Source organism: Orycteropus afer, unplaced genomic scaffold (assembly GCF_000298275.1).
Source record: "Orycteropus afer afer isolate SDZICR_OR568_19922 unplaced genomic scaffold, OryAfe1.0 scaffold00125, whole genome shotgun sequence".
NCBI classification, from domain to species: domain Eukaryota; kingdom Metazoa; phylum Chordata; class Mammalia; order Tubulidentata; family Orycteropodidae; genus Orycteropus; species Orycteropus afer.
In genome coordinates this window covers 8,544,199-8,556,383 of record NW_006921712.1, presented here as the reverse complement: position 1 = coordinate 8,556,383, position 12,185 = coordinate 8,544,199, and the positions used below count along the sequence as shown (strand labels likewise).

Below are 12,185 nucleotides of genomic sequence, written 5' to 3'. Positions count from 1 at the left end.
CCAAGGCTGTATCTCTATGGAAGTAGATTGCTCAACCTGCCTTCCGAGGAGTGGCTGGTGGGTTTGAACTGTCAGCCTTATGGTTATCAGTCAAGTGCCTTAGGCACTGCGCTACCAGAGCTCCTATGGCAGTAGGGGGATATATATACATATTAAGAATTCTCTGGAGTACAAACATGATCTGTCCTTTGCTGTGCCTTTACAAATGTGTAGTCAGTCAGAACAAATTTATACTCCACAATTTTGTTTTTCCTAGATTTCTGGTTACAGATTTCTTCATTTTTAAATTGACCTCAGAAAAGACATATGAAAAGCATTAGTACTTACATGTTACTCTTTGACTTAATCTATGACATGACAAGTTAAAATAAAGCTAAACTAAAGAACAAACTGGTTATTATGATTATTTTCTCTTGTTGTTGTTGTTGTTATGTGCTGTCGAGTCCGAGCCTACTCATAGCAACCCCTCCTTGGGTTTCTGAGGCAGTATCATTATGGAAGTAGATTGCCCAACCTTCCTTCCTATTTTCTCTTAGTTCTATATTAATAGTATAGTTATTGGTGGTACAATGGTTGAGTGTTATGCTGTTCACTGAAAGGTAAGTGGTTCAAACCAACCAGTGGCTTCATGGGAGAAAAGACCTGGAGATCTGCTTCTGTGAAAATTAGTACTCAGAAGGAAGGTTGGGCAATCTACTTCTGTAGTGATACCGCCTCAGAAACCCAAGGAGGGGTCGCTATGAGTTGGATCTAACTCCACCGCAGTGAGTTTTTTTTTTGTTTGTTTGTTTAGGAAACCCTATGGGACATCTCTATTCTGTCTTCTAGGGTTGCTATTAGAATCATTGGATAGCACACAACAACAATATAAAAGCAATAATCAATTAATCTTCAGTATCTCTGAAGTTAATATGATTATAATATCAATCAGACCATTGTGTTAAGACAAATTAATAATTTATCTTTATGGCACTAGTTTATTATTATTGTTATCATAGTTGTTTTAGCATATTTAGTTTTTTAACATTATTATTTTAGTATGCCTGAGAGATTTCTTAGAAATAGTATTAGGTATTATTCCACCTGAGTTGAATCACTTTTATTCTAACCTGGGAAATCTTTGTTTTCCTTTTTCCATTACTTTTGGTTAAAAAGTAAAACAAATTATAAAGTTTAATATTTCAAATTTTTAGTTAAGCATAGCATGCTGCTTATTTATTCCATGCTTTAAGCTATAGGGCAGACACATATCACATGCAGCATTATGATAGCAGAGCATGTAATGTTTGATTGATTTTAATTTCAGCACCCTGTGGAGGCCAGTACACTGGATCAGAAGGGGTCGTTTTGTCACCAAACTACCCTCATAATTATACGGCTGGTCAAATATGCCTTTATTCGATAACTGTACCAAAGGAATTTGGTAAGAATTTATTTTTACTTTTAATTACTTGTCATATTTCTTTAAGTGTTAATTTGTCTATAATTAAAAAAAAAATCTTGTTTTTAATGAAATAATGCAAAAGAAAGTGAACTTTAATGAAGTAGAACATTTTCTAGATATGTCCTCCATAGTATCAATTGTGATTCTTTATTGATGTGATATATAATTCTTAAATTCCCTTTTATGATCCTGATTCAGCATAATCAAAGAGAATTATTTGATGACATTCTTATTTTCCTCCAAAATAATTCTTTCAGTTGATTGTGTTCATGTATAAAGGATAATTGCAAAGAAATTTGGGAATAAGAAGAACAGTTTGTATCTTTATGCATAATTGACACATAAATATAGTAATCACATTATAATGGAAATCCCTAGGTGAATGACCCAAAATCTAAAAACTTAGAAATTTAAAAGCAGCCAGAGACCTGAATTTTACTTGTTGTTATTGATGTTGTGTGCTGTCAAGTCGGACCCAACCCATAGCAACCCCTCTTGGGTTTCTGAGGCAGTATCACTATGGAAGTAGATTGCCCAACCTTCATAGTGAAACCTGATTTCCAATTTGAGCCAGTTTTCCAGAATGACTTTATTTAGATGGGCTTTCCCTGGTTGCTGCACACTTGGAGAACCCCAACACTAGTTTTGAGAATCATTACTCTCACTCTCACTTTTGAAAGGAGAGTAACTAAAGCAAATGGAAGAAATGATGAGATAAAAAAGCTTAATAGAATATTTCCAAGGGCAGCTTGAGAAGACAAAGTACTATAATGAAGTCTGCAAAGATCTGGAATTAGAAAACCTAAAAGGAAGAACAGGTTCTTTATTTCTCATGCTGAAAAACTGAAGAAAAAATTCAAGCCTTCTGTTGCAATAGTGATACAGCCTCGGAAACCCAAGGAGGGGTCACTATGAAATGGATCAGACTCAATGGCAGTGAGTTTGGTTTTGGTTAGTATAGGCAAAATATTGAATAATGCAGGAAGCATCAATAGAAGATAGAAGGAATACACAGCATCACAGTACATAACAGAAATTGTCAATGGGTAACTATTTCAGGAGGTGGCATATCATCAAGAACCAATGATATTGAAGGAAGCAGTTGAAGCTTCAGTGGCTTGATGAAGAACTCATTATGTGGTTGTTATGTGCCGTCGAATCGGACCTGACTCATAGCAACCCCTCCTTGGGTTTCTAAAGCAGTATCATTACGGAAGTAGATTGCCCAACCTTCCTTCCGAGTAGTGGCTGGTGAGTTTGAACCACCAACCTTCTGGTTAGCAGTCACATGCCTTAGCCATTATGCTACCAGAGCTCGAAGAAGAACTAAGCTCCATGAATTGAGGGAATATCCGTTGAGATATTTTAACTAATGGATGCTGGAGGTACTTACTAGTTTCAATCCCAAAATTTGGAAGATAGCTACCTGCCCAAGAAATTGGAAGACATTGATATTTGTGCCCATTCCAAAGAAAGATGATCCAACAGAAATGTGGAACTTATCAAACAATATTATAATATCACATGCAAATAAAATGTTGCTGAAAGTAGTCCAAAAGTGGTTGGAGCAGTATATTAACAAGGAACTGCAAAAAATCCAAACTAGATTCAGAAAAGGACATGGAATTAGGGATGTCATTGTTGATGTCAGATGGATCTTGGCTGAAAGCAGAGAATACAAGAAAGATGTGTACCTGTGTTTTACTGACTATGCAAAGGCATTCAACTGTGTGGGTCATAACAAATTATGGATAACATTGTAAAGAATGGGTGTTCCAGAATACTTAATTATGCCCATGAGGAATGTGTACATAGACCAAGAGGTTGTCATTTGAACAGAACAAGGGGATACAGCATGATTTTAAATCAGGAAAAGTGTGTTATTCAATCTGTATACTGAGCAAATAATCCAAAGAGCTGTGCCATATGAAGAATGTGCCATCAGGATTGGAGGGAGGCTCATCAACAACCTGCCTTATGTAGATGACACAATCTTGCTTGCTGAAAGTGAAGATGAATTGAAGCACTCACTGATGAAAATCAAAGACTATAGTCTTCAGCATGTATTATACATCAACATAAATAAAATGAAAATCCTCACAAATGGATAAGCAACATCACAATAAATGGAGAAAAGATTGAAGTTATCCGGGATTTCATTTTACTTGGAACCAAAATCAACACCTAAAGAAGCAGCAGTCAAGAAATCAGACATCATGTTGCATTGGGAAAATCTGCTGCAAATGACCTCTTTGAAGTGTTAAGAAGCAAAGATTTCACTTTGAAGATGAAGGTATGCCTGACTCAAGCCATGGTCTATTTAGTTGCCTCATATGCATGTTTCTCGCTATTCATAAGGTTTCCCTGGCCAATTCTTTGAGAAGTGGATGGCCTCTTCCTTCTTCCCAATCTGTCTCAGTCTATAAGCTGTATTGAAACCTGTGCACCATGTGCAACCCTGCTGCTGTTTGAAACACCAGTGGCACAGCCTCAAGACCCACAGCAACACGCAAGCCACCACAATACCACAATGCGACAAACTTACAGACAAGTTTGTATCTCTTAGCTGTTCAAAACCTCTCTGCCTTCCTCTTGCCTGGATCCCTGCCACTGCTTGCTCTGTCCTCCCCCTGGCTTGGCTTTCCTTTCCCACACTGTCCCACCTCTTGAGGGTGGGACCTGGGTCCCTCCCTGCCAAGGGGGCAGGAAGGCCGCAAATTCTGACCTCCCCTAACGCCACAAGAGGAAGACAGAATCACCATGAGTATCCCAATGCCTATTCCAGAGAGGCCAGACATGCTGCCTCCTTCCAGCCCTTTCTAAAACGCTGAGACCAGCTGTTCTCCTGCCGCACTTACCACTTCTCTGCTGGGTTCAATAATTTGCTGCAGTGGCCCCACAGAACTCACAGATTATGCGGTTTATTAAGGAAGCAACAGACTACAATTCAAGTTCAGAAACACACTCAGTCTCTCTCAGCCCATCATCTCTCAGCTGATAGTCTCAGTCTCTCTCCCAACAGTGTGTGTCTCTTGGTGTCTTTCTCTCAGCACTGCATGTCTCTCAGTGTGTCTCTCCCAGGAGTGTGTGTCTCTCATGCCTCTCTCACAGCAGTGTGTATCTCTTGTTTCTCCCAACTGGCAGTGAGAGATTTCTTCTGCCTCTAGGAGGGCTTCTTTTGAACCTGGCAGAATGTCAAACTAACCAATCCCAACATTAGAATTCTATCCAACTGAGAGAGAGTGAACTTCCCAGGTGATTACTTTGTGCTGCTCCCAACAGAAATACCCCAAGTGGATAACTTTAACAATCAGGAGTTGCTCACAGCAGTTGCTCACAGCAAATTCCACCATGGACTTTACAAAGACTTTTGGCTAGAAAAGCCATACCAGGTAATTTACTACATCATACTTCCCTTACCTAGATCCCTGCCGCTGCTGCTTGCTCTGTCTGAATAAGGAAGACCAAAGAAGAATTGATGCTTTTGAGTTGGGGGGCTGGCGAAGAATGCTGAAAGTACCATGGACTGCTAAAAGAACTAACAGATCTGTCCTGGAGGAAGTGCAGCCAGAATGCTCCTTGGAAGCAAGAATGGCCAGACTTTGTGTCACCTACTCTGGTCATGTTATCAAAAAGGTCCATTCCCTGGAGAAGGATGTCAGGCTTGGTAAGGTGAAGGAAGGGTCGATGAAAGAGGGGACGGCCCTCAGTGAGATAGATTGGCTGTGGCGATGGGCTCAAGTATAGCAAGGATCGACGAGCTGGTGCTGGACCAGGCAGTGTTTCGTTTTGCTCTGCGTAGGGTCGCTATGAGTCAGAGACAACTCAACAGCACCTAACAACAAAAACATATGCATGTTAAAGCTGGACAGTGAATAGGAAGACAGAGGAAGAATTGATGCCTTTGAATTGTGGTGTTGGTGAAGAATACCGAAAACATCAGGGACTGCCAGAAGAACAAAAAATCTGTCCTGGAAGAAGAGTAGCCAGAATGCTCCTTGGAAGTGAGAATGGCCAGATTTTGTCTCACCTACTTAGGTAGTGAGGTTAGAAGGCACCATTACCTGGATAAAGCTATAATGCTTGGTATAGCAAAGGGTTAGTGAGAAATGGGGAGACCATCAAGACGGATTGACATAGTGGCTGCAACAATGGGCTAAAGCGTAGCAGGAATTGTGAGAGTAGCACAGGACCAGGCAGTGTTTTGTTCTGTTGTGCACGGGTTCTCTATGAGTGGGAGCCCATTTGACAACACGGAACAACTCTCACTCTTGACCAGAAATATTTATTTTGTGTTATATTCTTTTCTGCAATTCACCAGGTAAGTAGCTTTGAGAGTTTTACAGAATATATTATTTTTCCAACATTAAAACCAAAATCCTTCAGAGTCAAAATTCGTCCTTTCTTTAAAAACAACAGGCACTCAGTCATAGACCAAAGCAGGCTACAAATTTCACTATCAGATTTTTTTTTTTTTTTTGAGTAAAAATAAAAAAGAAGAAAATTAACTGTTTAGCAAAAACTTGCATATTGCACACAAATAATTTCTACAAATTTTATTATATAATTATTTACATGGATCTTGAAACCTTAATTTAACATTTTCTTCAGAGTTAGACATTATAGATCATAGTTCCCTCACAACATACACTAACAAATCTCCTAAACCTAAACCATTTGTCTCTAGTCTGGGTCAGTTTTTAAGAATTATTTCATTTTAGGATAGGACCTTCCTAATATCTCTTGCTGTTTTGGAAGAGAAAGTATAATCTGAGACTTGAATAATGAGTATGTCTGCAAAAAGATTATGGTCTTCTGATCTCCTCTAACTTCACAAGAGGAAGACAGAATCACCATTAGCAGCACCAGGCTTATTCCTATGAGGCCAGACATGCTGCCACCCACCAGACTTTATCAACTTTGACACCAACCATAGCTCTGATGCTACTCACTACTTCTCTTCTGGGTTTGATAATTCATTGCAATGGCCACATAGAACTCATAGACAATATCATGATTATGGGGCTTACTAGGGAAATAACAGGCTACAATTCAGGTTCAGGAAGACACTCAGGATACAACTCTTCAATCAGGACAGTCTCCACTTTGCTGTCCCCTCAGACACTTCTCTGTGGCCCTTGGTCTCTTATCCTGGCTTCTACCTCTGTAGGCCAGGTAAACCTGCAACTCTGTCTTGTGCCTCTTGGTTCTGCTGCGACCGTCTGTCCACCAGCTGGACTGTCTCTCTGCTGAGGCTTGTCTCTGCTGGGGCATCTTTCAGCAAAGGAGGTTCATTGCAGGGATCTTCAGTCCAAGGATGCACTCTGCTTCACCTCCAATCCTTCTCTCTTGATAGCAGTGAGATCCCCTCTCTGCCTCTGTTGTTGTTGTTGTTATGTGCCGTTGAGTGGGACCCAACTCATATGAAACTAACCATTCCCAACATGAGAGTTCTACACACCTTATTTGCATGGTCCCTCGCAGTAAACTGGCAGAAGTTACAAAGACGAGGCTAGAAAAGCCATACCAAGTAATTCACTGTACCGCAATGTCTGTTCATGAAGACCTGAGCAGGAGAACTAGCTTTTCCAAAATCAAAACGTGAGTCAATTTAGCATTCTATAATTTGAATGGTAAATATTATTCTCATTTAAAAATAGAGCTATGGATCTGAAAATTTTTCATTTTTCCTTTAAAAAATAGCAATAAAACTTAGAAGAAAAAACGTTTATTTGTCTTAATGTTCAAAGTATATAGAAAGCAGTAATTTTACTCATGTTATTAAGTATTCAGGGGTAAAGAAGAGGAATAATTCATTTGCTTTATTGAGACTTTGAGAAAGCAGAGAAAATAACTTTTCTTATAGGACTCTTAGAATAATGATATTTTAGGGAATCAATAAAAACATAGTAGAAATAAAATTTTCATGTCATTTTTTTTTTAAGCATATGGTACCTCCCCACCCACTTTATCTATTTTGCAGTGGTGTTTGGACAGTTTGCCTATTTTCAGACGACACTGAATGATTTGGTAGAGTTATTCGATGGAACACATCCCCAGGCCAGACTTCTTAGCTCACTGTCTGGGTCTCATTCAGGTAAACTTTCAAAGAATTTTGTCTTTAATACCATTTAGGTAGCTTGGGTGATTCATTTGCAACACTTTTATTTATTTATTTTTTAATGAATGAATAGTGTAATCAACTTTGGATTTGTTTAGTAAACAAATTAGCCTAGTAAACAGATTTGGTTAGTAAACAAATTATTTAGAAGTAAGATTTCAAAAGTAGTTTTATATCACATACAATACCACCTGCTTATATCATTTTACTTACTAAGATTTTGGAAAGTATAATTTTCATTCAAGTAAAAAAAGGCATATACCAGAAAAAGAAAAAGGGATAAAAAACATCTTGTCTTTTTATTTTCTATTGTGTCTTAAACATCCTTCTAGACATAAAAAACTATTAACATTTCATTATGAATCATTCCAAATTTTATATACATATACATAGACATCCATTACACATACACATAAGCTTTATATATGTGTGTGTGTATGTATGTATGCATGTACATGCATGAATGTATGTATATACAGGAATACATGTAAACATATGCAGCACTTTATAAAATATGGGATATTGCTGCACAACTTATTTTTATCCTACACTTTTGATTAAATTATATTTAGAGGAGATCTTTCCCTAATGAAAAGAATATGAATATAGGAGAAACACCATTACTTTCAGTTCTGAAGAGTATTGTGTATTGTATGAATGAAGCCCAATTTATTGAAAGCAGCCCCTCACTGTTGACCTAGACCTTTATCTGTACTACTGTTAGAATTTTATAATTTTCCAGAAATGTACAATTATCTACGTACATTTAGCCATTTACATACACTATTGTTATATTTTCATCATTTATTTAAAAAGCACAGTTATCTATGTCCATCATAGACTTTAGTCAATGAAGGTTAAGAATCTGTTATCTCCAGTTTTCACTATTATAAACCAAAGCTTTTTCAAACTTTTGCATTGTCATTATTTACTATCAACATCCTGATATGTTCCTAGAAATGCCTGAGAAGATGGACATTTAAAATGCCTATGAGTCGGGGGCGACTCGATGGCAAATAACAACAGCAACAACATACTTATTAACAAATGTGTATCAGAAAAGGTTATGCCCTTTCATACTCTTCTCAGCTGTATCTGAGAAAGACTACTGCCCATGTATGTGTACTTTAAAATGTTACAAATACATTTCAGAAGGCTTTTTCCTAATTTTTAATCAGCTTTGAGTTCAGCAATATTAAGTAAAATTCTATTAAGTAATTATGCTATTAAAGTGATCCTCAGTAAGTGATTTATCTAAAACTTAAATTTTCTATATTATCAGCTAATAGTTTTGTTATCAGTGCTTTCTTACAAGAAAGTAGAAATGAGATAATGATTAAAATAATATTTTAATAGAAAGCACAGGCAAGTACAGCATTTTAAGATCCTAAATACCAAAGTATATTTTTAATTCATATTTTTATTTTTATTTATTTTATTGAGGTGAAGAAAATAAAAATTAGAAGTTGCCATTTTAATTACTTTTGAGTGAACAACTCAGTGATATTAGTTGCCTTCACAATATTTTGCAACCATCACACTATTTGCAAAAATTTTTCATCATCCCAAAGCAGCAATTCATTACTCATTAAGCAATAACTAACTCACCATTACTCCCTTCTCTCAGCCTCTGTTGAACACTATTAAACATATCTCTATACATTTGCCTATTTCATATAGACACATTGAAATATTAAATGTGAAATTGAAAATTAATGATTATTTCCAAAATGGTATCCACCAGAGTGCTATGCATATTTTGAATTCCAAGTATTATTTGTCTTTACATCTAGGGGAAACATTGCCTTTGGCTACGTCAAATCAAATTCTGCTACGATTCAGTGCAAAAAGTGGTGCATCTGCCAGGGGATTCCATTTTGTTTACCAAGGTAATTACTGTTTTGAATTATATGTGGGTCTTCTGATAATACTGCCAATGCTACTGTTTTAAGAAAAAAAGTACTGAAAGAATCTTGGTTGTGTTTTTGTGATACTTAGGTAAGGAATATATAATATATATTTTACATAAATATTATATACTTTATATATAATATAAAATAACAATGCAAATGCAACCACTGCCATTGAGTCGGATCCGACTCATAGTGACTCCTCCTTGAGTTTCCAAGGTGGTATCACTACAGAAGTAGATTGCCCAACCTTCTTTCCAGGGAGTGGCTGGTGGGTTTGAACCACCAGCCTTCTGTTTAGCACTCAAATGCCTAAGGCACTATGCCATCAGAGCTCCCATAATATATGATATATTGTATATATTACATATATATATATTTATATATAAAGAATATATATAATAAAAATTATCTTAGTAAAACACTGAAGTATTTCTTCTGACACATAAAGCTGATATTCCTGGGACAAAAACACAATAATATCTCATTGACCTGATACTATAAGGAAACAAATTTTGATCAATTTACCTTTGAGTAGTACTTCATATTTTACAAGATGTTTTCAAATATTCTATAATATTTTATCAAATTAAATATACTATTTTATCTTAGAAGTTGGAGGTTGTTTTATGCAATAGGAACCCTTTTAATGAAAATGCATAATATAATTCCATATTATTGCACAAATAATTTAAAGACATCATCAAGATAACTTAGCAAAAACAAACAAAATCAAACTATCACTCATGCTTCTGTCACCCTAACTAAATACTTATTTTATTTTTTGTGTGTATTACTAACCTTTGGCACTTAAAACCTTTAAGTATATTTCTGAATGTATTGCATGTTAAACATCTTGGAGACTTCTGGAAGATCTGTTTCTGGAAACTGAGGAACTTTTCACCATTTATATTTTGGCTTTATTTTGCATACTTATAAACAAATGTAAATACATTTTGAGAACCACAATGGGGTTCTTTGCATCTGATTTGTAATGACCATATAGCTTTGAAAGAGATTATATCTTCACAGATAAAGCATGTTTTGAAAAATAAATGAAGTCCTAATTTATCTAGATCTTTATTTTCCTTGAGTCTAAAGAGATCAGTTTCAGTTCTTAAAAGTTTTCTTCAATAGCACACAATACTGCCAAATAGTTTCCTAGTCATACTTTTTTCCCTTTAATAAAGACTTCTCCAGAAAACATTCTTGCAAACATTATATTTTTCAAAAAATGAAATAGAAATAACAATTTATCATAACATTTATAAATCATTTCTAATTATTTCATACTGCAAGATCCATGCTCTGAAAATATTTCACTGTAAACCTCTTCAGTATTCAGAAATGAGATGATTTAATGAGTAATGAAGAGAAAGAAGGATGTTGACAGGTGTGTAGGATGCAAAAATATCTTTAATCTAATTTAAGGAGCAATTGTTTGAATGATGATGCTATTGAATTAAAATTAGCTAGAGTGCTCTAAACTATGTTTTATTATTAAAAATGTAAATAATTAAACCTCTATTAAAAGATAGACTTTCTTTGTTACTTTAAGTAACATTCTCTTACCCCTTTAATTTCCTAAAATATATTTATATGTTACATTGCAAAGAACGAATATACAAACCAAAGGAATTTTGTGTGAAATATAGAGGCTGTATCACTTAAATCACATATTTAATACTGGAAAAATGCAAGTTACTAGCATTGTCTGCTTTCATAAAGTGATTTTTTAAAAAAATTTTGATGGAGATTAGAAAATCTATCAGATAATTAGATAAAATATATAGTGAAAATGACCCACTGTCTAACCTACCTTCAAATATTTTCCTCAGAAAATGTGCTTTTAGAAATCATGCCCATGTACTTAAATAAATATCATTAAATAATATATTAAAGAAATAATTATCAAATAGTAATCATAATAATAAAAGATCTAGTGACACTATGGTTAAAGCATAGGGCTGCTAACCAGAAGGATGACAGTTTGAAACCACCACATACTCCACAAGAGAAAGATAAGGCAGTCTGCTTCCATAAAGATTTACAACCTTCGAAACTTTCTGTGGCAGTTCTACTTGGTCCTATAGGGTCTTTATGAGTCATGACTCACTTGATGACAGTGGATTTTGCTTTTAATAATATATGTATATGTAATCTACAAATACACACACACACATATTAAGGGAAATACTAAGTTATTTTCAGTTTGAACCCACCTAGTGGTAACATGGAAAAAAACATCTTACAATCTGCTTCCATTAAGATTACAGTCAAGAAAACTCTGAAAACATTTAAAATGCACTAGGAATGGCACATAACAACAACAACAACAGGAAGATAGGGCAATCTACTTCTGTAGTGTTACTGCCTTGGAAACCCAAGGAGGGGTCACTATGAGTCGGATCCAACTCCATGGCAGTAGGTTTATTTTTCTGAAATCATCTCAATTGAAACTAGCAACAACAATTATCATAAAAATTCTATATGATACAGAAAAGTAGAACAGACATAAATCACTTTGGCTAGTAATGTATTTTGCATACAAGGAAATATATTCCTACTGAATATAAAATGTTGAGAATATATACTTTAAATATATTCTGAATATTTTATAAATATTTTATAAAGTTTCAATTTATCCCCTTTGTGGCCTTGTTCCTACCAGTGAGGTTATGCAAACATGTATGTCTTTTCATCAAAGCTA

General features: G+C 35.5%; 1 protein-coding gene across 1 annotated transcript in view; it reads left to right on the top strand.

The window, feature by feature from the left end:
- Positions 1 to 12,185, top strand: part of CSMD1 (CUB and Sushi multiple domains 1) — a 972,765-nt gene that overhangs the window by 546,455 nt on the left and 414,125 nt on the right. Inside the window, exons 22-24 of the mRNA XM_007944438.2 lie at positions 1,307 to 1,423; positions 7,428 to 7,541; positions 9,359 to 9,454. Of these exons, the coding sequence (XP_007942629.2) occupies positions 1,307 to 1,423; positions 7,428 to 7,541; positions 9,359 to 9,454 (327 nt within the window). The remainder of the gene's footprint in view (positions 1 to 1,306; positions 1,424 to 7,427; positions 7,542 to 9,358; positions 9,455 to 12,185) is intronic.